We start from the raw sequence: 25,683 nt of genomic DNA, 5'->3' as shown, positions 1-25,683 counted from the left end.
TCTGTCTCTCGCTCGAGTTCTCAGATCAGTTTTTTGTGGAGAAGATTCAGGAGGAATCAGGAAACGTCTGCTGGTGTGTGGTGATGTGGTGATTGAGGCTTGAGCTCTTTCTCTCTCCGCTTTGACTCGAGTGTTTGGAGGAGGACGAGAACGAGCGTCCGCCTCCTCCACGGGCATCGGACCCCCGGGACTCGTCCCAGCTTCCCCCTCAGGACCCAGCTCCTGTGGGATCGGAGTTTCTGCTCATTTCTCATCATTGATTCATTAGTTAAGTTTTAAATTTCCATATTTACACCTAAATGTTCTCAGTCTTCAAACCACAGAAACAACCAGCGACTGAGACTTTGGACACATTCACATTTTCCAGATATTAGCTTCTGCATCACTCAGCTCCTGAAGTCATATAAACATTGTTGTTTCCCTGAATCCACAAAATATGAACTCGTCTAATTTAACTGGGTAAAAAAACCTTTTGTGAAGTCAGCTCCATAAAAACTTGAGTTGAATTTAAAACAAAGATCTTTGAGTTTGTGAAGATGGAGACGAACGTCCCGTCCACGCTGATGTGGACAAAGTCTCTACAGAGATTTTTACAAAAACCGTCCAAAGTGCAGTTTTACAATCTGTGTGTTCATGTCAGAAGCGTTTGTGAAACAATGACGTCACAGTTTACTTCACACGTGTCAGACGACAACAACAACAACAACGGCGTCCACCTGTTTCTCTATGTGAGCTCGGTCTAGTTTCCAGTTAGCAGCTACGTTTAGCATCTCTGCTCCACGCTACTGACACGTTAAGTAAATGATCTGCTTTTGTTTTGAAGTGACTCACATCGTAGAATATTCTTAGATGTTCTTCTCTGGTGTTCGACTCTATCGCCACCTACTGGTTCCGTCTCTTTGATTTGTACAGATTTCAAGTATAATGTTTAATTGATTGTTTTTAATTATCAGCTTCCTGATCCTCGACTCTTTGTGAGATGGTTTATTTATCAGGAAGTGTTTCAGTTCATCGGCTTTGTTCACAGTTCGAAGTTCATCCTCGACCACGGAAACAGAAACAGTCCGAAATCTATAACCGGCTGAAGTTGAGATAATTTTTTGGTAAAGTCTGTTAAAGAGTGAACTTTGAAACTAAGCTGTGAATCAACATGGAGGAGAAATCACGATGAAATGAAACTGAGACCTGAGGACGTGCTCATGGCTTTAGGTTCACGACGCAGCTGGAGCTGCAGCGTTTGCATTGATCGTTGAGGTCGTGAGTTTTTCACAGTAAAGCGACGATGAAGAGTGAACGTCAGAAATGAGCAGAAACTCTTCGTCCATCCCGTCGACTCGGCTGGTTCTCCGCTCCGTGCATGTGATGCAGTGATGAGCAGCAGTGAAGTGTGGATGGACCTCGGGGGGGCTGGGTGAGGAGGAGGTGATCTCGTGGGCTCGTGAAGAAAGAAACAGATGGAAAAGAAAAAGAATCATGTTGCATAATCAAGCTGTTTATTTTCCTGCATGGAATGGTGAACACAAAAAAAGATGCCTAGATGCATTTATAGTAGGGGCATCGTTCGGCTGGCTATGTCATCGTCTCCTGCCTAAAACTAAATCTTTAAAATGCATAAAAAACACTCGCTTCTCTTTACCAGTTTCCTCAGAACGACCAAGATTTAGCTTCATCAGCACTGATCAACAATAACCTTCAAACATAGAGCATACTGTAACATCCATTTACAATGGTCTCATCACCACAGCGCCCGTACTTTTCAAGTACAGGAATATGCTTTACCATCAAAGAGGAAATGTCCTTAAATACATACAAAAAGGAAAGCACATAAAGAAAAATCAAGAAAATAAGGAAACAGGAAAGTTTTCAACTTAAATCCAGTTTCCAGAAAACAAACCAAACCAGTTCTAGTAATGTGGCCTCGATACAAACAATCAGAAAATTCACAACACTAGTTTTCCTCATTTAATCAATGTTACAAAAGTCCTGCATTATAAAATAGGGCAGCTTTAAAATCAGTGTAATTAATAAAACTATACAACATAGAAACACGTCTCTCAGGCCGAGTGGCCGTGCCGCTCTGCCCTCCGTCCGTTAAGAGCTAACTCTTCCCTGCGTCTCTCCGCTGCTGTACCAGAACTAAGTTACACACACAACACAAGAACAAAACAACACACTGCCCAAACTATTGCTTTTATATTCTTTTTCGTTTTTTCTTTCTTTAAAAACGGTGCAATTTTGTCGTTATCTTACACAAACAGCCCGAAGTCGCTGATTAGATGCTAGGCTGTTTCACAAGGTTTTTGTGACACTTAAAAAAATGTCCGTGCAATTTTTTTATTCCCTTCGCTCTTTTTAAGCCCCGGAAGCTGTATTTTTTAAATCACATACTTTTTCACTATATTCATTTATTTCATATTTAGTGCAGATAATTAAGGAAGTAATGCCCAACTCGTGGCTAAAGGGTCGAGAACAGAGACAACACAAACACACTAAGAGGAAACACACAACCCACACAAGTGGAACCACTTCCCCGTCACAGCCCTCGGCCTCACACTGCAGAGCTCGAGTCCCACGGGTTCACAACAAGTGACCAGTGAGCGATGGGGAAGGAGCTGGACTTGTTTGAGGATCGTGACCAGAAAATCTAATAAAAACCTTTAAGAAAGAGATTCGAATTGTGGCAGCCTGGTAGATTATCATAAACAGGAAGGAAGGAAGGAAGGAAAGAAGGAAGGAAGGAAAGTAGGCAGGAAGGGAGGAACCCAACCCCGAGCAGCAGCGCCTCAGCTTGGCCGGAGCGCTGCTGCCGAGCTGGGCTCATTTTGAGGGACCGAGCGCGGAGCACGACGCCGGTCACTTGCTTCTCACTCTGGGTGAAGATGAAGAGAAAGAAAAACCAGAGCAAAGAAACAGAAGAAGAGAATCAGACGAAGAGAGTTCAAGCAGGTTTTTGCATATTTTACGTCCCCGTTAGACGTGGGAACAAAAGTAGAAGAATGAACAAACTAATGAAAAGAGGAAGATTCAAAAAGAAAAGGTTCCGCTGTTCAGAGGTGTGAGGAGGACAGGATGAAGAGGATGAAGAGGAGGGAGGAGGTGTGAGGAGGACAGGATGAAGAGGAGGGAGGAGGTGTGAGGAGGACAGGATGAAGAGGAGGGAGGAGGACAGGATGAAGAGGATGAAGAGGAGGGAGGAGGTGTGAGGAGGACAGGATGAAGAGGAGGGAGGAGGACAGGATGAAGAGGATGAAGAGGAGGGAGGAGGTGTGAGGAGGACAGGATGAAGAGGATGAAGAGGAGGTGTGAGGAGGACAGGATGAAGAGGAGGGAGGAGGACAGGATGAAGAGGAGGGAGGAGGTGTGAGGAGGACAGGATGAAGAGGATGAAGAGGAGGGAGGAGGACAGGATGAAGAGGATGAAGAGGAGGTGTGAGGAGGACAGGATGAAGAGGATGAAGAGGAGGGAGGAGGTGTGAGGAGGACAGGATGAAGAGGATGAAGAGGAGGTGTGAGGAGGACAGGATGAAGAGGAGGGAGGAGGACAGGATGAAGAGGAGGGAGGAGGTGTGAGGAGGACAGGATGAAGAGGATGAAGAGGAGGGAGGAGGACAGGATGAAGAGGATGAAGAGGAGGTGTGAGGAGGACAGGATGAAGAGGATGAAGAGGAGGTGTGAACAGGATTAACTGATCTCCATCGACATCATGAAACTCAGTGAAACGAGCAGGAAGTGTTCAAACTGTTTATTTAACTGTTTCCTGTTGTTAACTCAGGAACAAACAGTTTTCACTTGAGGGGGTTAAACCACTAATCCCAGCTGCTAGCTAACTGCTAACTGGTTTAGCTGATAGCTAACTTATCAAAGATCCTATAATAAACTGAGCTAACAGCTAATCCGAATCAAAGCATTGGAACTGGAGGTTCTAAACTGAGCTGACAAAGCTACGTCCACGGAAAATGTTCTGTTGTTGTTGTTTTGAAATATGTTGTTTTTAATATTTATAGCTGTTGATCGTCGTCACTTTACTGTTGTTGACGTTAAATAACCTCAGATCTGGAGCTGGTTTCACTGAGTGTCCTCACGTCCGCTGAGGAGGGTGAACCAGGAAGACAGAAGTAGAACGATCTGTCCCCCCCCCCCCCTCAGGGCCGAAGCTCCAGGCACATGGAGGAGGATCAGTTTGATTCTGAACGGATGAAAGAGGAAGTTGTGGAAGTGAAGAGCAGAGCGGGAGAAGAAGGAGAAACGAATGGAGAGAAGCCGAGAAGCAAAGAGAGCTGGTTGTTTGTGAAGAGCGACGGGGCCAAACAGCGTCAGGGGGCCCACAGCGTCAGGGGGTCCACAGCGTCAGGGGGCCCACAGCGTCAGGGGGCCCCCAGCCTCAGGGGCCGAAGGGAAGACGCCTGCTGGCCGGTGCCTGATGGCGGGTTTACAATATAGTGTCTTTATCGCACTAACTACATCATCTATGGAGAAAAGTGTCTCTAACACTAAAACATGCAGATTTTTTTTGTTCTTTTTTGTAACTTTTTCACTTAAATTCACTTTTGTCCGACGCAGGATGGTCGTTGGTGTTTGTGTGTGTGCATGTGTGTGTATATATATATATTTTATATATAGTATAGGAAAGGAAAAAGAAAACTGAAGTTAATAAAATGCTAAGTTGCATGTGAAGCGCTCGGCTGTTGTTGTCTGTTTGTGGACGAAAGCTTCCAGAGAGTGACCCTCTGCTGCGTCTAGACCACGCCCCCTGATTACACACTCGTGGGTCATGGCCAACTGCAGGAATTAGTGCTTTTGATTGGGCAGGAGCTCTAGGAGACCCCGCCCATCACGGGCCGCCTGGCACCAGGCGACGCCCGTTAAAGATTATCTCGCCGACAGAAACGGGAGAAAATGTGATTTCAAATTCACTCGCCTCAGGAGAAATTCAAATTCTCTTTTTTGAAGAAAACAAGTTAATCGCTCAGCGTTTTTTTTTCTTTTCTGAAACAAAATTAAAAGTTTAGTGGAAAATGATTGTTTTAAAGTTCTGATCTTCAAAGTGAATCTTGTTCTACAGCTTTTCAACGAGAACAAACCACAAATAAAAGTAAAAGTGAAACAGCTTATTCCTCACAGGGCTGTGATTTCTACTTCTATGCTGCGATGTCGTCTTTTGTACCCCAAAGTTTTAGAGTCCCAGAGGTGTGAGCGGACTAGGAAGAAAAATATATATTTATATATACTTTCCAACAACTGTTTTCAACGAGCTATCTTACAAAGATATTTAACTATCCAACAGCTAGCCAACAAAATTGCACTTTCCTCATGATCAATATTCCACTGGTAAGTCACTGGTCTCTCTCCTGTCTGCCTGCGTCACCAGAGTTTCACCCTGAACATGCTTCACCAGACGGTGGATGGATAGAGGGGGGGGGGGGGGGGGCAGGGGACCAGCTGAAATGAGAGAAAAATCAATGAGCCATGAAGCCAACGTCTCCCAGATGAACGAGCTCAGATCCACCAGCGTCTGGTCGCAACACTTCACATCAACAAATCCACGTTTAAACCCCCCCCCCACCCCCCCACCCCCACGTCTAGTTTTTGTTATGAATGGGAAAAGGGCGGGGCCTCTGTTGGCGCCCGCACCACCTCCCCGTCAGGTCGGGCCTTTCCATTAAGCACCGGTCCGTGTCCTTGGAAAAGAGCCTGGTCGACCTCCTCCCCCCCGACCTACCACCACCTGGAGGGGGGGGGGGGGGGGTCCAGTACCGCTGCAGTCCACTGGATGACCACAGCTCAGAGGATGATGGGAGAGTCGTCCCCCAGTAGCGAAGCTGGGATTCAGTCTTGTGGGATTTTAAAGGCTCATTCCCTCGACTGGTTGTTCTGCCCAGTCTGGTGGTGTGTGTGTATGTGTGTGTGTTTGTGTGTGTGGGGGGGGGGGGGGGGCTGGCACTATATATGGACATCGACATTTACAGGGCGGGTGTTTCCCACCAGGGGGGGGGTGCGTTTGATCCGCTGTAGCCATGCAGATGCTGTGAGTCTCTATATGGCGCTGGTGGGGCGGAGTCAGGTGCAGAGGAGGGATGTAGGGGCGGGGCATGAGGGGTCTCTCTGTTGCAGCTGGAGGAGGCGGAGTCTGCAGCGGTGTGTCATACAGGTGAGTGGAGGGAGGAGGGGCCTCTGAGGTCCTTATCCCAGGTACCACTGAGGAGACAGAGACAACAAGGCACACGTTAACATCAGGCCACACTGTGAACACAGATCAGCATCTTCATCGCCCCCTGGTGGCTGGCTGCAGTAGAGATCATAACCCCTCCTCCTCCATGTTAGCAGACAGGACAGTGATACAAACAGATCTGAGTAGACGTTTAATAAACGTGTGCAAAGAGGTTTCTGTCAGTTCAGGTCGTTCTTATCTCTCTGATCTTTGTTACAGTGTTTTTGATCAGCTTGGTTTGAATTAGTTATTTGATCACATAATGGTTGGGGGGTTATGATTGACAGCTGAGTGTTGCCCGGACCTTTATGCCACTGAGTGTTTGGATCTTTATCTCCAGTTAAAGACACTTTGAGAGCAGGTAGAGAATCTTTAGCTGTGATTAAATTAACCTTTAATCACAGAGAAATTAATAAATTCCATGAATTTAAATAATGAGAAAATCCCAAACCAGGATCAATGCAGGACATAAAATGTTCTTCAGCATTTCACAGCCCTTGTTATTTGGACAAAGAAGAAATAAACCAGATGCAGAACAGGTTCTATAAACTTCTGACTGGTTCCTGCTGAGATGAGTGTGGCCTGCAGGGGGCACCACCAGCTCCTCACAGGACCCGTCTGGAGCTGCTGCACCAGGTTCCTTCAGTTTGGACTTTATGACACTTTGTGCACAATATAACCAGCCTGTGTGTGTGTGTGTGTGTGTGTGTGTCTGTGTGTGTGTGTCTGTGTGAGTGTAATCCATCTGTGATTGGCCCGTATCGATCGCCAAAGGTGCATCGTTCACGTTTCATGAACCTCTCCCTCCTCTCCCTCCTCTGCCTCCTCTCCCTCCTCTTCCTCCTCTGCCTCCTCTTCCTCCTCTTCCTCCTCTTCCTCGCTGCCCGAGTTCAAGTTCCCCCCCGCCTTACATCACGTCTCGTTGCTAGGGACAACCAGACGGCCCAGGACGTGACTACCATCGCCAAGGCAACCGCATCACCCCCCCTACACCCCCCCCCTGCAGACCTCCCCACCACTCCCTTCTTCTTTTCTTTCTTTACTCTCCTCCCGTCCTGCGCCGCACTTCTTGATAAAAACAGACACACACACACACACACACACACATATTGATTTGAAGTGAAGACACACTTACACACTTTTAAACATTTGTTTTTTAAATGAAACACATGAAGGTAAATAGTTTCTCTTCCTGAGTGTGTGTGTGTGTGTGTGTGTGTGTGTGTGTGTGTGTGTGTGTTGCAGGGTTTCTCTGCACTCAGACCTGAGTTGTTCCTGACTCGTTGTAATTCTATTGCTTTGTGTGTGTGTGTGTGTGTGTGTGTGTGTGTGTGTGTGTGTGAGTGTGTGTGTGTGTGAGTGTGTGTGTGTGTGTGTGAGTGTGTAGTGATAGAGGAGAAGACTGGAAGGTTAGTTTTTAATCAATACAACTTGCTGACGCTGGGACTTTTCTCCCTCACTCCCTCGCTCCCTCCCTCTTCCCCTGTGTATCTCTATGTGTCTCGCCCGCTCGCTCGCTCGCTGCACTGCAGCTCCTCCCTCTGTCCTGAGAAGATGAAACTCACTCAGGCCAGGCAGAGAGAGAGAGAGAGTGTGTGTGTGTGTGTGGAGTAGTGTTACCACACACTGGGCTGATGCTGACAGCTGTGATTCAGACTGAAGATACTCGTCACTCAGACGAAGAGAAGAAGAAGAAGAGAGAGAGAGATTTGAACTTTAATAAATGAAGGAGAGACGTCCTGGTCCTCTGATGTGATTCATAAGGAGTCAAACAGATGTGTGAGTTAATTCTCCAGTCGTCTGCGATTAAAACCAACATCATCATTAAAAGAGAAGCAGTTAAAGCTTCAAGGTAGAAAACATGATGGAAATATGATATTTATGTTGTTTCCTGTTTTATTTAAAGAAGTTTGATTCTTTATCGTTCCGCACACATGTCATGTGTCACAAACTTTATATCTCAGCCAACAGATACACAGACTGAACTTTGATACTTCACATTTATAAAGGTCTGAATATTGTGAAATATTCAGCCGGTGAATCTTCATCCTGTTTGGTTTTGATTTATTAATCAGTCTCTAAAGAATCTGATGTTATGAGTCACATCTGTATCTGTACTTCAATTTGCAGGAATGAAAACTTTGATTTCACTGAATAAAAAATGCATTAAAATGTGGATTCAAGTTTATATTCAACATTAGAAAACATTTATATTCAACTTCTATAAATTTGGTTGTAACTTTATGGGAGACCTGTAAAACATCAGTTCACATGTAGAGTTTGATAATCATCAGAATCATGGACAACTTATTTTAAATATATCAGAATCTGAAATGTTTTACTCCCTAATATCAGCATCATGATCCTGAGTGTTGTCACTGACCTGAACTAAACCTGATTGTTTCTCTATTATAATTAATATGATAAATATTAACGTGTCGACCATTCAGTGTTTAAAACACTGAATCTGCTCCGTCTCATTTTCATTATATTGAACGAATCTGATTTAATCTGATGAGTTTATTTACAGGGTCATCACTGTTATCTCTCTCTCTCTCTGTTCCGATGTCTCTCACCCAGACCTGTCTCGCCCTGAGTCAGCACTTCACACACACACACACACACACACACACACACACACACACACACACACACACACACACAGACACACACAGTGGGGTGGGTGTGGTGTTTTACTATGTGTGTGAACTTCACCTTGAAGGTTATGTGCAAATGGGACATAGAGACAGATGATGATCCCCCCCCCCCACAACACACACACATACTAATCAGGTCATGGCTGCTTGTTGTATAGTAGTGGGTATAATGCCTGTGTGTGTGTTTGTGTGTGTTTTTGTGTGTTGGCACAATATGATGCCCACTCCCCCGTCGCCCACAGTAACCAGCACACTGCCCCCCCCCCCCCCCCCCCCCCACCCCCCCCCCAAACACACGGGAATGCACAGACTGACCAGTAGGTAACCATGGCGAGGAGAGGAGGGGGTGTCCCCATGTGTGTCTCTCTCTCTCTCTCTCTCTCTCTGTCTCTCTCTCTCTCTCTCTCTCTCTCTCTCTCTCTGTCTCTCTCTCTCTCTGTCTCTCTCTCTGTCTCTCTCTCTCTCTCTGTCTCTCTCTCTCTCTCTGTCTCTCTCTCTCTGTCTCTCTCTCTCTCTCTCTGTCTCTCTCTCTCTCTCTCTCTCACACACAAGCCTGATGTCGACCGCCCATGGGGACTTCTGTCTCTCTGTGTGTGTTGTCCTCTGAGGTCGCAGCGTGGCGTCCCCTGTCCATCTAATGCTTCACATTTATTGTACATTAACACATTTAATAATGTAATACTTGTGAGGACAATCTCAAAGTCTTTTTTAAAACACTTGAATAATGTCCCCACAAAAGCAACAACATGTAACATGTCCCCATTGACAGGTCCTGAGACGTCCCCTCATCTCGTCCTCACTGGAGTGAAATCAACTTTCATAAGAAAGAGACGTCAACAGTGTCCCAGAGACACAGAGACACAAAATCACAGAGACACAGAGACACAAAGACACAGAGACACAGAGACACAAAGTCCCAGAGTCCCAGAGACACAAGAGTCCCAGAGACACAAAGACACAGAGACACAAGAGTCCCAGAGACACAAAGTCACAGAGACACAAGAGTCCCAGAGAAACAAAGACACAGAGACACAAGAGTCCCAGAGACACAAAGACACAGAGATACAAAGTCCCAGAGTCCCAGAATCCCAGAGACACAAAGACACAAAGTCCCAGAGACACAGAGACATAAAGTCCCAGAGTCACAGAGACACAAAGACACAGAGACACAAAGTCCCAGAGTCCCAGAGACACAAAGACACAGAGACACAAAGACACAAAGACACAAAGTCCCAGAGACACAGAGACATAAAGTCCCAGAGTCACAGAGACACAAAGACACAGAGACACAGAGTCCCAGAGTCACAGAAACATAAAGTCCCAGAGTCCCAGAGACACAAAGACACAGAGACAGAGAGACACAAAGAGACAAATAATAATAATAAGAAGAATAAATAACAAGTCTGTTTCTGGCAGTAATTTCAACACCTGGCGCAAGTCTCCAGGAGTGTGTGTGTGTGTGTGTGCATAAGTGTATGACACAATCAATAAATCTACAGCGGACCAGCACACACACATACACGCACGCACACCAACACGAACACACACTAACACAATCAAACATGTCTCGATTGTCAACAAGAGAAGTCCCACTTCACTGTCGTGTGTGTGTGATGAGTTAAGTCAAGGCTGCCCGATCGATACACTCTTCATAAATCAGCTGGCAAACAGACCCTGACCTGGACACACACACACACACACACACACACACACACACTCTAGGTGTTGCCTTCACTGACCCCCTGCTCTGTGGTAAATGTTAACTGTCTCTTTTCTTCCCCTCTGTGTTTACCAGGATTCACACCACAACCAGTGCAGCTCTCTGATTGGCTGCCAGGTCCCATCTGGACAGAAAGGTTTGGGAGTGTGGTTGTGTGTGGTTGTGTGTGTGGTTGTGTGTGTGGTTGTGTGTGTGGTTGTGTTACCTGTGGCTGCTGAGGGATATTAAAGCCGGGGTCTCTGGGTCCAACGCTGACGAACCGCTGGGCTGGAGATGTAGTGGGGGTGGAGTAGGCTGCACAACACACACACACACGCACACAAACACACACATTATTTGTGTTGTCATCACAGTCGGTTTCATCAGAAAAACACTGAAAACAAAAGAAACTTTGAGTCTTGATCTGTGGAAACAAACTTTACTGTTCATCACTGTTCACAGAACGGACTGATGACAAAGTTCTAATAAAGGTTTAAGAACTACTGAGAAGATCTGGGTCAGAGTGATGATGATATTATATATAAATGTCTATGAGTGTTAGTAGGATTAAATATTTTGGCATCAACTGAGTTTGTTTTTGCCAAATGACAAAAATGTTTCTCTGAACCCTGAAGTTAAATTTAATCCAAACACGATAAGATTCACTCCACACAGACGAGGAAGAGTTCTTCAGATATTTGATTAATAATTTAAAGATTCATATAATCTTTTCTTTTGTTGTGGAGGCGTGTTGGCCTCCAGGGAAACATGCTGCAAAGATGTTTTAAAATCTACAGGATTCATGCAGCTGAATGTGAAATAAAAGTTAAGAAAGATTTGTGTGTGTGTGTGTGTGTGTGTGTGTGTGTGTGTGTGTGCACTCACTGGGCGAGGTGGGTGAGTGGCCTCCCCCCTCGGAGGAGGTGGAGGGGGGCTTGGCGTCGACAGGCAGTGGGACGGGACGGGCCATCGGGGGAGGGGGAGGGGGAGGCAGCATGGGTGTCGGGAGGAACGGGTTGTGGACCTTTCCCTGGGAGCTACCATTTGGCTGGAGACGAGAGGGGGGGGGGGGGGGCACAGAGTTAAAACATTAAATAACAATGTATGTATAAATACACAAAATACACACACACAATAATAATACACATCAACAGGTTGGTAACCAAGTGAACCTGTAACAGCTCAACTCTGAGCTGTCCTCTGAGTGTGTGTGTGTGTGAGTCTGTGTGTGAATGAGTGTGAGTGTGTGTGAGAGCGTGTGTGAGAGTGTGTGAGAGTGTGTGTCTGTTTGAGTGTGTGTGAGAGTGCGTGTGAGTCTGTGTTTGAGTGTGTGTGAGTGTGTGTTTGAGTATGTGTGAGAGTGTGTGTGAGTGTGTGTTTGAGTATGTGTGTGCGTGTGTGTTTGAGTATGTGTGAGAGTGTGTGTGAGTGTGTGTTTGAGTATGTGTGAGAGTGTGTGTGAGTGTGTGTGTGTGTGTGTGAGTGTCAGCACTTTTCCTGGCTGGTCATAAAGAATTCTGCTGCTGTTTGCATTTTATCCTGCTAATCTATAGTCATAATACCACAGTACCTCGCTTCACCTCTGCGCCTCCTTCTGTCTCTCCTCCTCCTCCTCCTCTCTACGTTCACAGGTGAACACACTTCACACCTGTTCCCCTCAGAGCTGCGTCTGTTCTACTTGTTGTAAAGTATCTGTCATGTGTTGATCGGTGCCTCTTGGGGCCGCTCTCAAAGGTCAAAGGTGACGAAACAAGAGGCTGCTGTGATGCCCAGATTCACTTGATCAGAACTGGAGGGGAAGTAGCTGAGTCCAGGTTATCTCTCAGACAAGCTGAACTGAGATCAGTTATCAGATCAGGTTCATATCTGCATCACTAAGAGACACGGTGGAAGCAGCTAAAACTCAGATGACTGAAAGTGACACTTTGTAAGACCCTGTGTGAACTCTGGTTCTGGTTCATGAGTCGAGCTCCGGTCCCGTGTGGAGCTGCCCACCGGCCGGAGCTCTGCCTCACATCACTCACTAACAGATGGAAATCTTCTAATCTGTGATCCATCAGAACACGAGGACAAGAGACCAGTTCTACTACGTATGCAAAAAATACTGTGTGTGTGTGTGTGTGTGTGTGGTAGGGAGGTGGAGGGTGTATTGATTCAGTGTCTAGACAAAGATATATCAGCTATCTCACTGCAGACAGAGGGCACACACACACACACACTCACAGACACACACACACGCACACACTGCAGTGTTTTCTGCAGACTGATACTGATCCCTTGCAGAGGCTGGAAATCCCAGCTCAGATGTGTCTCAGTGTGTGTACCTCTGAATGTGTGTGTGTGTGTTTTCGTGTGTGTGGGTGTGTGTGAGTGCGTGTGCTTACGTTGAGGAAGCCCACCTGTCCTCCCTGCTGGGCGGAGTCAGGACAGACCAGTTGGACGAACTCCTTGAGCGTCTCCTGTGGGTGATACCTGATGGCCGGGTGAGAGAAGTAGGAGCCGGGCTGCTGCAGAATGGGGGAGGAGGAGAAGTGGAGGCTGGAGGGGGGGGGCATGAGGGCTCGCTGTGGGGGAGAGGGGTGAGGTGAGGGCGAGAGAGAGAGAGAACAAGTTATTAAGCGAGAGGGAAGTTGGGAGAGCGAGGTAGACACATAAGTCAGGGAGGGGGAGAGAGAGGAGGAGGGGGGGGAGAGGTTAATAAAAGGAGGCGTGGCTTGACATGCAAATACATGATGACGGACACAGAGCAGATGAAACGATGACAACAACCACAATGCACCTCTCACACTAGCTGTCAATCAAAACAAGAGAGTGGAAGTGGACGAACATTGTTTCCTTCTCTTCTTTCCTTCCCTCGCTCCTCCTCTACTCTTCTTTCCCTGTTCCCCTTTCCTCCCCTCCTGCCCTCTGATCTAATTAAGCCTCTAATTGGTCTAATATTCTCTGATTGCTCGTTAGTGGCTGCGGCCTCGTTAAGGACGGTGATGTATGGAGCTCTGGGCGGAGAGAGAGAGAGAGAGAGAGAGAGAGAGGGGGGGATGGAGAGAGAGGGAGAGAGAGAGAGAGAGGGAAAGAGGAAGACAGAGAGGAAGAGAGAGAGGGATAGAGACAGAGAGAGGGAGAGAGAGAGAGGGATTGAGAGAGAGGGAGAGAGGGAGAGAGAGAGAAAGAGGAAGAGAGAGAGAGAGAGACTGGAAATGAGAGGGACTGAGGAAGAGAGAGAGAGAAAGAGAGTGAGTAAAAGAGAGAGGGATGGAGAGAGAGAGAGGGAGAGGGATGGAGAGAGAGGGAGAGTGAGAGAGAGGGATGGAGAGAGAGGGAGAGAGGGAGAGAAAGAGAAAGAGGAAGAGAGAGAGGAGGAGAGAGGGGGATGGAGACAGAGAGAGAGAGAGAGGGGTGGAGAGAGAGGGATGGAGAGAGAAAGAGGAAGAGAGAGAAGAGGAGAGAGAGGGATGGAGACAGAGAGAGGGAGAGAGATGGAGAGGTAGAGAAGGAGAGAGAGAGAGAAGAGGAGAGAGAGGGATGGAGACAGAGAGAGGGAGAGAGATGGAGAGAGGTAGAGAAGGAGAGAGAGAGAGAGAGAGAGAGAGAGGGATGGAGAGTTAAAGCTGCTGCACTAATTCACTTAAAGTCTGCTGTGATTTATCACTGTGACAATACACACTGAGCGAGTGTGTGTGTGTTTACAGTAATCCTTGGATGGATGGCTTTCTCTGCCCTCTCTCTTACACACACACACAATCAAACACACAAATACACACTATCTCTCTCTCTCACACAAAGACAGAACAAACACACTCACACACACACACACACACACACACACACACAGTAAAATAGCCCTAATCCCAACCACCTGTGTGTGTTTAACATAATGTATGAGTACGTGTGTGTGTGTGTGTGTCTTCAGAGGTTGTGCTCTTAAACAAAATGTGATTAAACATTAATTACACAACTTTTCTAATGTTTTAGCATCTCTCCGACGTTCACACTGAATTTAATATGAAATTAGAATTTCTCTCTTTTTGTTTGTGACTGAACTTTAGACAAGTTCATGTTTGTGTGTTTGATCAAAATTAGGCTAATGTTTCCCCCTGTTTACAGTCTTTATGCTAAGCTAAGCTAATTAGCTTTGGTTCCATCTGTAATGTGGATGTTGGGTTTGGATAATTTATTTTTATTCTGAAAGAGAAACAAACACCTCGAAAGTGAAAAGTAACTTAGACAGCACAGAGTCTCTGAGATGTGATGGCCAAGTGTAAAGATGTATTTGAGCCGGCGCCCCCTGGAGGCGGCAGCGTTCATCACAGCCTCAACACAAACGGCACACAGCTGATTAAAGTGTGAACGGACGGAGACTCAGTTCATATCGATGGAGACAGGAGGTTTCACCAAAATGTCTGAGTCTGCCTCTAACAGCAGCGTGTGTGAGTGTGTCTGTGAGTGTGTTTCTGTGTGTGTTTCTGTGTGCGAGGGTGTGTGTTTCGTTGAGTGTTTGTGTGTGTGTGTGTCTACGTGTGTGTGAGTGTGTCTACGTGTGTGTGTGTGAGTGTGTCTACTTGTGTGAGTGAATCTACGCGTGTGTGTTTCTGTGTGTGAGTGTGTGTGTGTGTGTGGTATTGAGTCCTGGTGGCCTGTGTGTCGAACACAGAAGAAAGAACCTGGGATTAGTTCCACTTTGCAAATTGCCTCAGCTCACTGCTCCCCCCCTCCCTCCCTCCTCCTCCTCCTCCTGCTCCCCTCTTCCCTGCCAACTTTTCCATGAAGAAGATTTTTGCCATAAAAAGGTGGATTGATAAACGATAAAAAGGAGGAGGAGAATCAGGACGGCAGAGCTTCGTCATTTGTACTGCAGGAGGAGGAGGAGGAAGAATGGAGGGATGGAGGTGACCAGGAGGAGGAGGAGGGAGGACGGAGGGATGGAGGTGACCAGGAGGAGGAGGAGGGAGGACGGAGGGATGGAGGGGACCAGGAGTAGGAGGAGGAAGGATGGAGGGATGGAGTTGACCAGGAGGAGGAGGAGGGGTGATGAGGTGACCAGGAGGAGGAAGGGAGGATGGAGGGATGGAGATGACCAGGAGTAGGAGGGAGAAGGAGGAGGAGGGATGAAGTTACAAGGAGGAGGAGGACGAAGGATTGAGGTGACCAGGAGGAGGAGGACGAAGGATGGAGGGATGAAGTTACAAGGAGGAGGAGGACGAAGGATGGAGATGACCAGGAGTAGGAGGGAGAAGGAGGAGGAGGATGAAGGATGGTGGGATGGAGGAGACACTGATCTTTGGTCTATGACGATATCTTGTGTTTTCTTTTGTATTCAATAAAAAACCTGATTCAATGAATCTGATCACACACACACACACACAAACCCACACACAGACACACACACACACACACACACACACACACACACACACACACACACACACACACACATACACACACACACACACACACACACACACACACACACAGTGCAGCACCCTGCCTGAGTCTCTACAGCTACATCCTCTGATATGACTCCTCTTGACAAAACCCACAGTGACTGACAGGAGGGAGGGGGGGAGGAGGTGTGTGTGTGTGTGTGGGAGGAGGAGTGAGAAAGGTGGTGTTGGTGGGGGTGGGGGGGGCGTTGGGGGTTGACTATTGAGGACCCACCTCGAGGCCAGGTAATGACGGGCCGGTGATGGTGTGTGAAAGCCGTTCGGGGGGAAGAGGAGAAAGAAGAAGAGGAGGAGGTGGAGGAGGAGGCGCAGAAACCAGACTTCTCTGACCTCTGTAGAGCGGCAGCGGGCGACGGCCTCCCTGCCAAGAACCATGAGGATGAGGATGAGGAGCGGCTTGCGTCAGAGTTGTGTGTTTACATGTATGTGCGGATCCAGCGGGGCGGAGGGCGTGGGCGGGGCTGGAAACCAGGGAGGGAGGGGCCAAGGGATTTTGGGGGGGGGCAGTGTGGACGTGTGCAGGTGTCAACAACTTTTTATTGCTAACGTTTATTAAAACGGAAGAAAATTGTCGTTGAAGAAAATATTTACAGCGCACATGCAACACAAAGTTGTGTTGTTAAATCAGATGTTGTGTATTTACTTGATTCGAATGGACCAAACACTCTGACGCAAAAATAAGAAACTGTAAACTTATAACTTGACAAAAACAATGAGATTAAGAAATATGAGCTGATTTTTTTGAAACATAAAAGAATCCCTCTGAGCGGATTGTGAGTTTGGATTCTGAGGAGCTCGAATACTTCACCTCCAACTGTTCATGTCACTTCTGAACTTCATATTCATACGGAATCTTTCTCCTGGTCTCAGTCATAAAGTTTTATAAAGCTTGTAAATATTCAAACAGTTTTTAATTATTTCATCTGCTGTTTTAACACTTTGCTGGAAACTTATTTATTAAGAATATATTGATATGAAATAATACACTGTTTCCTCAGAGTGTTGGAACTGCTGTCTGCTGTGTGTGTTAGTGTGTGTGTGTGTGTGTGTGTGTGTGTGTGTGTGTGTGTGTGTGTGTGTGTGTGTGAGAGTGATGAACAATTGGAGAGGTTTTGTCAGGTGGAATCGAGACAGTCTGCTCAGCACTTTCTATCTTTCCATCTAAAACCTCTCATCCTTCCTTCCTCTTCTCAACTTTTTTCTGAGCTGTGATCACACACACTCACACACACACACACACACACACACACACACACACACACACACACACACACAGAGAGACACAGACACACACAGACACACACACACACACACACACAGACACACACACAGCACTTTTTCCGTTGCAGGCATCAACCAATAAATAAACAGTCATGATGATGTCATCAGCATGCTGCGGGGTGGCCAGGGTGGTGGTGGAGGTGGGGGGGGGGGGGGGGGAGCTGCACCACAGACTCTTCACGACCACGACTCAGACATTAAATAAGTACAGAGGAAAAGTAGGAAGAGAGGGGGGAAAGAAAACAAAAGGAAAAAAGAGAGAAGTGCAGGAAGGAAAGGAAGGGTGGAAAAGAGGAGGAAGAGGAGGAAGAGGAGGAAGAGGGAGGAAGAGAGGAAGAGTAAAGAAGTAGGAGCAAACAAATATCTACCAGACTAAACCAGACACGTCACGACACCAAAGACGACAAACCAAAACCCATCCAGGAGAGGAGGAAGAGGAGGATGAGAAAGTGGAGGAGGAGGAGGAGGAAGAAGAAGAGGAAGAGAAGGAGGATTGGGGAGGAGGAGGAGGAAGAAGAGCAGCAGAAGGAGGAGGAAGTAGAAGAGGAAGAGAAGGAGGATTGGGGAAGAAGAGGAGCAGGAGGAGGAGGAAGAAGAAGAGGAGCAGGAGCAGGAGGAAGAAGAAGAGGAGCAGAAGGAGGAGGAAGAAGAAGAGGAGCAGGAGCAGGAGGAAGAAGAAGAAGAGGAGCAGGAGCAGGAGGAAGAAGAAGAGGAGCAGTAGGAGGAGGAAGAAGAAGAGGAGCAGGAGCAGGAGGAAGAAGAAGAGGAGCAGGAGGAGGAGCTAGAAGAAGAGGAGCAGGAGGAGGAGGAAGAAGAAGAGGAGCAGGAGCAGGAGGAAGAAGAAGAGGAGCAGGAGCAGGAGGAAGAAGAAGAGGAGCAGGAGGAGGAGCTAGAAGAAGAGGAGCAGGAGGAGGAGGAAGAAGAAGAGGAGCAGGAGCAGGAGGAAGAAGAAGAGGAGCAGGAGCAGGAGGAAGAAGAAGAGGAGCAGGAGCAGGAGGAAGAAGAAGAGGAGCAGGAGGAGGAGCTAGAAGAAGAGGAGCAGGAGCAGGAGGAAGAAGAAGAGGAGCAGGAGCAGGAGGAAGAAGAAGAGGAGCAGGAGGAGGAGCTAGAAGAAGAGGAGCAGGAGGAGGAGGAAGAAGAAGAGGAGCAGGAGCAGGAGGAAGAAGAAGAGGAGCAGGAGGAGGAGCTAGAAGAAGAGGAGCAGGAGCAGGAGGAAGAAGAAGAGGAGCAGGAGCAGGAGGAAGAAGAAGAGGAGCAGGAGGAGGAGCTAGAAGAAGAGGAGCAGGAGGAGGAGGAAAAAGAAGAGGAGCAGGAGCAGGAGGAAGAAGAAGAGGAGCAGGAGCAGGAGGAAGAAGAAGAGGAGCAGGAGGAGGAGCTAGAAGAAGAGGAGCAGGAGGAGGAGGAAGAAGAAGAGGAGCAGGAGCAGGAGGAAGAAGAAGAGGAGCAGGAGGAGGAGCTAGAAGAAGAGGAGCAGGAGGAGGAGCTAGAAGAAGAGGAGCAGGAGCAGGAGGAAGAAGAAGAGGAGCAGCAGGAGGAAGAAGAAGAGGAGCAGGAGGAGGAGCTAGAAGAAGAGGAGCAGCAGGAGGAGGTTTCACAGACACGTAGACAGAAGGCGTGTTCACATGTTTACCTTGTCGGGAGATGAACGAGCTAGCTAGAGAGCCACGCAGCTTATATCCAGCTTTCCAACGCAAGAGAGAAAGAACAGAAACGAAAAGAGGAAAGAAAAAGAAAAGAAGCATGAATATACTGACGGAGCGAGAGAGAGAGAGAGAGAGAGAGAGGTGGAGGCAGAACCTCAACCATCACTGAGTGAAGACCAGGAAATAGTCTGATCCCACCCACAGTGATATCTGGGGTCACATTAACCTGCTAACCCCCCCGCAGGTCCGTGTGTCCGTGCGATCTGATTGGTTCCATGTGGAGGAGGCGGAGCTAGAACCTCAACACAACGTCCTCAGCAGTGAACCATCAACCTTCACTTTAGTTTTCTTCTGTGTAACGGTTACAGCGCCCCCTGCAGCCACGCATGATTAACTCTGTTGGGCTCTGTCTCATATTACCCATGATCCTCTGCTTCCTGGACCTGAAGGGCAGCTGCTGTGACAAATCCACTAAACTGTTCAGAATTCAGTTTCCTGCTGAATACTGGAGATAAACTCTGGTTGTTAATAACTTCAGAGTGTTTTTAACTGATCTCAGTTCAGCTTCACTCTTCAGCTGCAGCTGGGGACACACGACAGGCGTCTCACTGCTGAGGACAGACGACTTGTGTCTCACTGCTGAGGACACACGACTGGCGTCTCACTGCCGGGGACAGACGACTCACTGCTGAGGACAGACGACTGGCGTCTCACTGCTGAGGACAGACGACTGGCGTCTCACTGCTGAGGGACAGACGACTGGCGTCTCACTGCGGAGGACAGACGACTGGCGTCTCTCTGCCGAGGACAGACGACTGGCGTCTCACTGCCGAGGACAGACGACTGGCGTCTCACTGCGGAGGACAGACGACTGGCGTCTCACTGCTGGGGACAGACGACTGGCGTCTCTCTGCTGAGGACAGACGACTGGCGTCTCACTGCTGAGGACAGACGACTGGCGTCTCACTGCTGAGGACAGACGACTGGCGTCTCACTGCGGAGGACAGACGACTGGCGTCTCACTGCCGAGGACAGACGACTGGCGTCTCACTGCCGAGGACAGACGACTGGCGTCTCTCTGCCGAGGACAGACGACTGGCGTCTCTCTGCCGAGGACAGACGACTGGCGTCTCACTGCTGGGGACAGACGACTGGCGTCTCTCTGCTGAGGACAGACGACTGGCGTCTCTCTGCTGAGGACAGACGACTGGCGTCTCACTGCTTAGGACAGACGACTCACTGCTGAGGACAGACGACTGGCGTCTCTCTGCTGAGGACAGACGACTGGCGTCTCACTGCTTAGGACAGACGACTGGCGTCTCACTGCTTAGGACAGACGACTCACTGCTGAGGACAGACGACTGGCGTCTCACTGCTGAGGACAGACGACTGGCGTCTCTGCCTGAGGACAGACGACTGGCGTCTCACTGCTGAGGACAGACGACTTGTGTCTCACTGCTGAGGACAGACGACTTGTGTCTCACTGCTGAGGACACACGACTGGCGTCTCACTGCCGGGGACAGACGACTCACTGCTGAGGACAGACGACTGGCGTCTCACTGCTGAGGACAGACGACTGGCGTCTCACTGCTGAGGACAGACGACTGGCGTCTCACTGCGGAGGACAGACGACTGGCGTCTCACTGCTGGGGACAGACGACTGGCGTCTCTCTGCTGAGGACAGACGACTGGCGTCTCACTGCTGAGGACAGACGACTGGCGTCTCACTGCTGAGGACAGACGACTGGCGTCTCACTGCGGAGGACAGACGACTGGCGTCTCACTGCTGGGGACAGACGACTGGCGTCTCTCTGCCGAGGACAGACGACTGGCGTCTCACTGCCGAGGACAGACGACTGGCGTCTCTCTGCCGAGGACAGACGACTGGCGTCTCTCTGCCGAGGACAGACGACTGGCGTCTCACTGCTGGGGACAGACGACTGGCGTCTCTCTGCTGAGGACAGACGACTGGCGTCTCTCTGCTGAGGACAGACGACTGGCGTCTCACTGCTTAGGACAGACGACTCACTGCTGAGGACAGACGACTGGCGTCTCTCTGCTGAGGACAGACGACTGGCGTCTCACTGCTTAGGACAGACGACTGGCGTCTCACTGCTTAGGACAGACGACTCACTGCTGAGGACAGACGACTGGCGTCTCACTGCTGAGGACAGACGACTGGCGTCTCACTGCTGAGGACAGACGACTGGCGTCTCTCTGCCGAGGACAGACGACTGGCGTCTCACTGCTGAGGACAGACGACTTGTGTCTCACTGCTGAGGACAGACGACTTGTGTCTCACTGCTGAGGACACACGACTGGCGTCTCACTGCCGGGGACAGACGACTCACTGCTGAGGACAGACGACTGGCGTCTCACTGCTTAGGACAGACGACTCACTGCTGAGGACAGACGACTGGCGTCTCACTGCTGAGGACAGACGACTGGCGTCTCTCTGCTGAGGACAGACGACTGGCGTCTCACTGCTGAGGACAGACGACTGGCGTCTCACTGCGGAGGACAGACGACTGGCGTCTCACTGCTGGGGACAGACGACTGGCGTCTCTCTGCTGAGGACAGACGACTGGCGTCTCACTGCTGGGGACAGACGACTGGCGTCTCTCTGCTGAGGACAGACGACTGGCGTCTCACTGCTGGGGACAGACGACTGGCGTCTCACTGCTTAGGACAGACGACTGGCGTCTCACTGCTTAGGACAGACGACTCACTGCTGAGGACAGACGACTGGCGTCTCTCTGCTGAGGACAGACGACTGGCGTCTCACTGCTTAGGACAGACGACTGGCGTCTCACTGCTTAGGACAGACGACTCACTGCTGAGGACAGACGACTGGCGTCTCACTGCTGAGGACAGACGACTGGCGTCTCTCTGCCGAGGACAGACGACTGGCGTCTCACTGCCGAGGACAGACGACTGGCGTCTCACTGCCGAGGACAGACGACCGGCGTCTCTCTGCCGAGGACAGACGACCGGCGTCTCACTGCCGAGGACAGACGACCGGCGTCTCACTGCCGAGGACAGACGACCGGCGTCTCTCTGCCGAGGACAGACGACCGGCGTCTCACTGCTTAGGACAGACGACTCACTGCTGAGGACAGACGACTGGCGTCTCTCTGCTGAGGACAGACGACTGGCGTCTCACTGCTTAGGACAGACGACTGGCGTCTCACTGCTGAGGACAGACGACTGGCGTCTCACTGCCGAGGACAGACGACCGGCGTCTCACTGCCGAGGACAGACGACCGGCGTCTCACTGCCGAGGACAGACGACCGGCGTCTCTCTGCCGAGGACAGACGACCGGCGTCTCACTGCTTAGGACAGACGACTCACTGCTGAGGACAGACGACTGGCGTCTCACTGCTTAGGACAGACGACTCACTGCTGAGGACAGACGACTGGCGTCTCTCTGCTGAGGACAGACGACTGGCGTCTCACTGCTTAGGACAGACGACTGGCGTCTCACTGCTTAGGACAGACGACTGGCGTCTCACTGCTTAGGACAGACGACTCACTGCCGAGGACAGACGACTGGCGTCTCACTGCTGAGGACAGACGACTGGCGTCTCTCTGCCGAGGACAGACGACTGGCGTCTCACTGCCGAGGACAGACGACTGGCGTCTCACTGCCGAGGACAGACGACCGGCGTCTCTCTGCCGAGGACAGACGACCGGCGTCTCACTGCCGAGGACAGACGACGGCGTCTCACTGCCGAAGACAGACGACCGGCGTCTCTCTGCCGAGGACAGACGACCGGCGTCTCACTGCCGAGGACAGACGACCGGCGTCTCACTGCCGAGGACAGACGACCGGCGTCTCACTGCCGGGGACAGACGACCGGCGTCTCTCTGCCGGGGACAGACGACCGGCGTCTCACTGCCGGGGACAGACGACCGGCGTCTCACTGCCGAGGACAGACGACCGGCGTCTCTCTGCCGAGGACAGACGACAGGCGTCTCACTGCCGAGGACAGACGACTGGCGTCTCACTGCCGAGGACAGACGACTGGCGTCTCTCTGCCGAGGACAGACGACTGGCGTCTCACTGCCGGGGACAGACGACTGGCGTCTCACTGCTTAGGACAGACGACTGGCGTCTCTCTGCCGAGGACAGACGACTGGCGTCTCACTGCCGAGGACAGACGACTGGCGTCTCACTGCTGAGGACAGACGACTGGCGTCTCACTGCTTAGGACAGACGACTGGCGTCTCTCTGCCGAGGACAGACGACTGGCGTCTCACTGCCGGGACAGACGACTGGCGTCTCACTGCTTAGGACAGACGACCTGGCATCTCTCTGCCGAGGACAGACGACTGGCGTCTCACTGCTGAGGACAGACGACCGGCGTCTCACTGCTGAGGACAGACGACTTGTGTCTCTCTGCTGGGGACACACGACAGGCGTCTCACTGCTGAGGACAGACGACTTGTGTCTCACTGCTGAGGACAGGACGTGAAGTTATTAAATCCTCAGATCATCACGGTGGAAACGGTTGGAGTGTGAGGGGCTGAAGTCTCCTGTTGCCTGATTGGTCGATTCACTCTCATACAACCAAGTTCTCATTGGTTGGAGAATAAACTTTATTTAGGGTCCATTGACTTTTTAAAAAGTATTGTTAGTTTGGACCAATAATGATTTAATCTGCTCCAAAGATGATTCATGATCCATTCAGATGAACAACGTGAACGATGACTCGGCTGTTCTGAGGGAAATGAATTCACTCCAATTCAGATTTAATGATGAGTAACAGAAAACCTCCAGCCAATCAGAGAGAGGGAACTACTCACTCCCCCCCCCCCCCCCCCCCCGCGAGAGTCACACTGTTACAGAAGCTGTTTCCAAAGCTGCTCTGGAAGGTTAGGCAGGTTAAAGTTGGGATGTGCATGAAGTCTGTGTGTATGGTGGAGGCGGGGGGGGGGGGGGGGTATATTAGGTGTGGGGTTGAAGGTCTGGAGGGGGGGTGGGGTGGGGGGGCAGGTTATATAGAGAGTGGGGGGGGTTTGTACCTGGCTCCACGTCGTGCCAGCTGCTGGCCTGACTGCCGCTGCCCGGGGATCGACCCTGACCCGGGTAGTACGACTCCTCCCCTGGACTGTCCACGTCCTCCTCCATGCACTTTATCCTCTTGGCAGAGCTGGACACACACACACACACACACACACACACACACATCACAGTCTGATAATAACACAAACAAGATCACGTGATGACAAAGAGTCAGGAGTTTTTACAATATTTACACTTTGTGTTACAGCAGCCCTCTGTAACTGTTACAGCGCCCCCTGCAGCTCCACGTGGGGATATATTTAGTTGAGCTCTGTGTTCATGAGTGAGGTGGTTTTTGAATAGATGCTTTCAGACAAGAACTGTTCTGACGTGTTCCTGACGTGTTCCTGACGTGTTCCTGGCGTGTTCCTGAGGTTCTGTATGTGAGAACACAGCGTCTCCACTACAGCACGAGTCCAGAAGCCTCCTGAGGTTTCTAACACCTGATGCACGTCAAACTGGAAGAACACAAATATCTGAGGACGAAGACGAAGACGTCCTCTTGGAAACACGAGGAGGTTCCAGATGTTCAGCTGATGAGACGCCGGTGTGAACGAGATGTCAACAACAACACTGATCTGTCCACAGCAGAGTTTATACGTCCTGTCCTGCTACTCTGTGTGTGTGTGTGTGTGTGTGTGTGTGTGTGTGTGTGTGTGGCCCTGCCTCCACACTGACATCTATATGAATGAAAATTCTTTGACATTAGTAAAGACTTTGGCATTTCCATAAGGATCTGCTATATCGCCCTGCAGCTGTGTGTGTGTGTGTGTGTGTGTGTGTGTGTGTGTGTGTGTGTGTGTGTGTGTGTGTGTGTAGGATGTCTCTGGAGAGGTGTCCAGAGTCAGAGAGCAGCGAGAGAGAGAGAGAGAGAGAGAGGGAGGACACACACACACACACACAGCTTGTCTGAGTCAGTGATTCAGAGTATTGTGTGTGTGTGTGTGTGTGTGTGTGTGTTTGTGTGTGTGTGGTGCGTGCTGCAGGGCAGGTATCTCAGCAGACAGACAGACGACTCTTGTGACCGCATCGATTTAACAGAGGAGGTCAGGGCAATCCCTGCAAGCGTGTGTGTCTGTGTGTGTGTGTGTGTGTGTGTGTGTGTGTGTCTTAGTCGACTGTAGTTCAGCTTTCAGAAGGCTAAACATGAAACAGTACTACTAAGGACACACAGCTCTGTGACACATGGATATTCATATGTATATTAAACATGCTAATGTGTGTGAGTGTGTGTGTGTGTGTGTGTGTGTGTGTGTGTGTGTGTGTGTACCTGGAAGAGGAGGTGCTGGGCAGGGGTCTCCTCATGGCTCCTGGACTCATGCTGTAGTAGGAGGAGCTGTCCAGGTCGGCCAATGAGAAGTTAGGACCAGTACCAGCTGCAATGGGAGCTATGACAGAGAGAGAGAAATACATTATACACCTTTACTCTTTATGTACAGTCACTGATTATATATATAATAGTATGTATACTATGCTCCACCCGCTGCCCCCCCCCCCCCCCCCCCCTCTGCTGTCCGACTGTACAACACCATCCTGAACCCGAAAGAATAGCTGCTTGGGTCCTGTTTACAACTTTTTGTAAAAAAATGTTACATTGAATTCTATATTTTTTTTTTATTTAACTTTTAAATAAAAAATTGTATTCTCTTGTCCTGTTTATATTTCTTTTATTCTGTTGTCCGCCTGC

General features: G+C 49.6%; 1 protein-coding gene across 1 annotated transcript in view; it reads right to left on the bottom strand.

Moving 5' to 3' along the window:
- Positions 1-5,896: 5,896 nt before the first annotated feature.
- nfia (nuclear factor I/A) overlaps positions 5,897-25,683 on the bottom strand; it is a 43,284-nt gene continuing 23,497 nt past the window's right edge. Inside the window, 8 exon segments of the mRNA XM_053431523.1 lie at positions 5,897-6,195; positions 10,791-10,879; positions 11,450-11,612; positions 12,949-13,113; positions 13,115-13,128; positions 16,220-16,366; positions 23,957-24,084; positions 25,267-25,384. Of these exon segments, the coding sequence (XP_053287498.1) occupies positions 6,181-6,195; positions 10,791-10,879; positions 11,450-11,612; positions 12,949-13,113; positions 13,115-13,128; positions 16,220-16,366; positions 23,957-24,084; positions 25,267-25,384 (839 nt within the window). The 3' untranslated portion in view covers positions 5,897-6,180.

This window comes from Pleuronectes platessa, chromosome 9 (assembly GCF_947347685.1).
Source record: "Pleuronectes platessa chromosome 9, fPlePla1.1, whole genome shotgun sequence".
Classification (NCBI taxonomy): domain Eukaryota; kingdom Metazoa; phylum Chordata; class Actinopteri; order Pleuronectiformes; family Pleuronectidae; genus Pleuronectes; species Pleuronectes platessa.
Note: the sequence above shows the minus strand (reverse complement) of the source record. Positions and strands in the feature narration are given on the sequence as shown.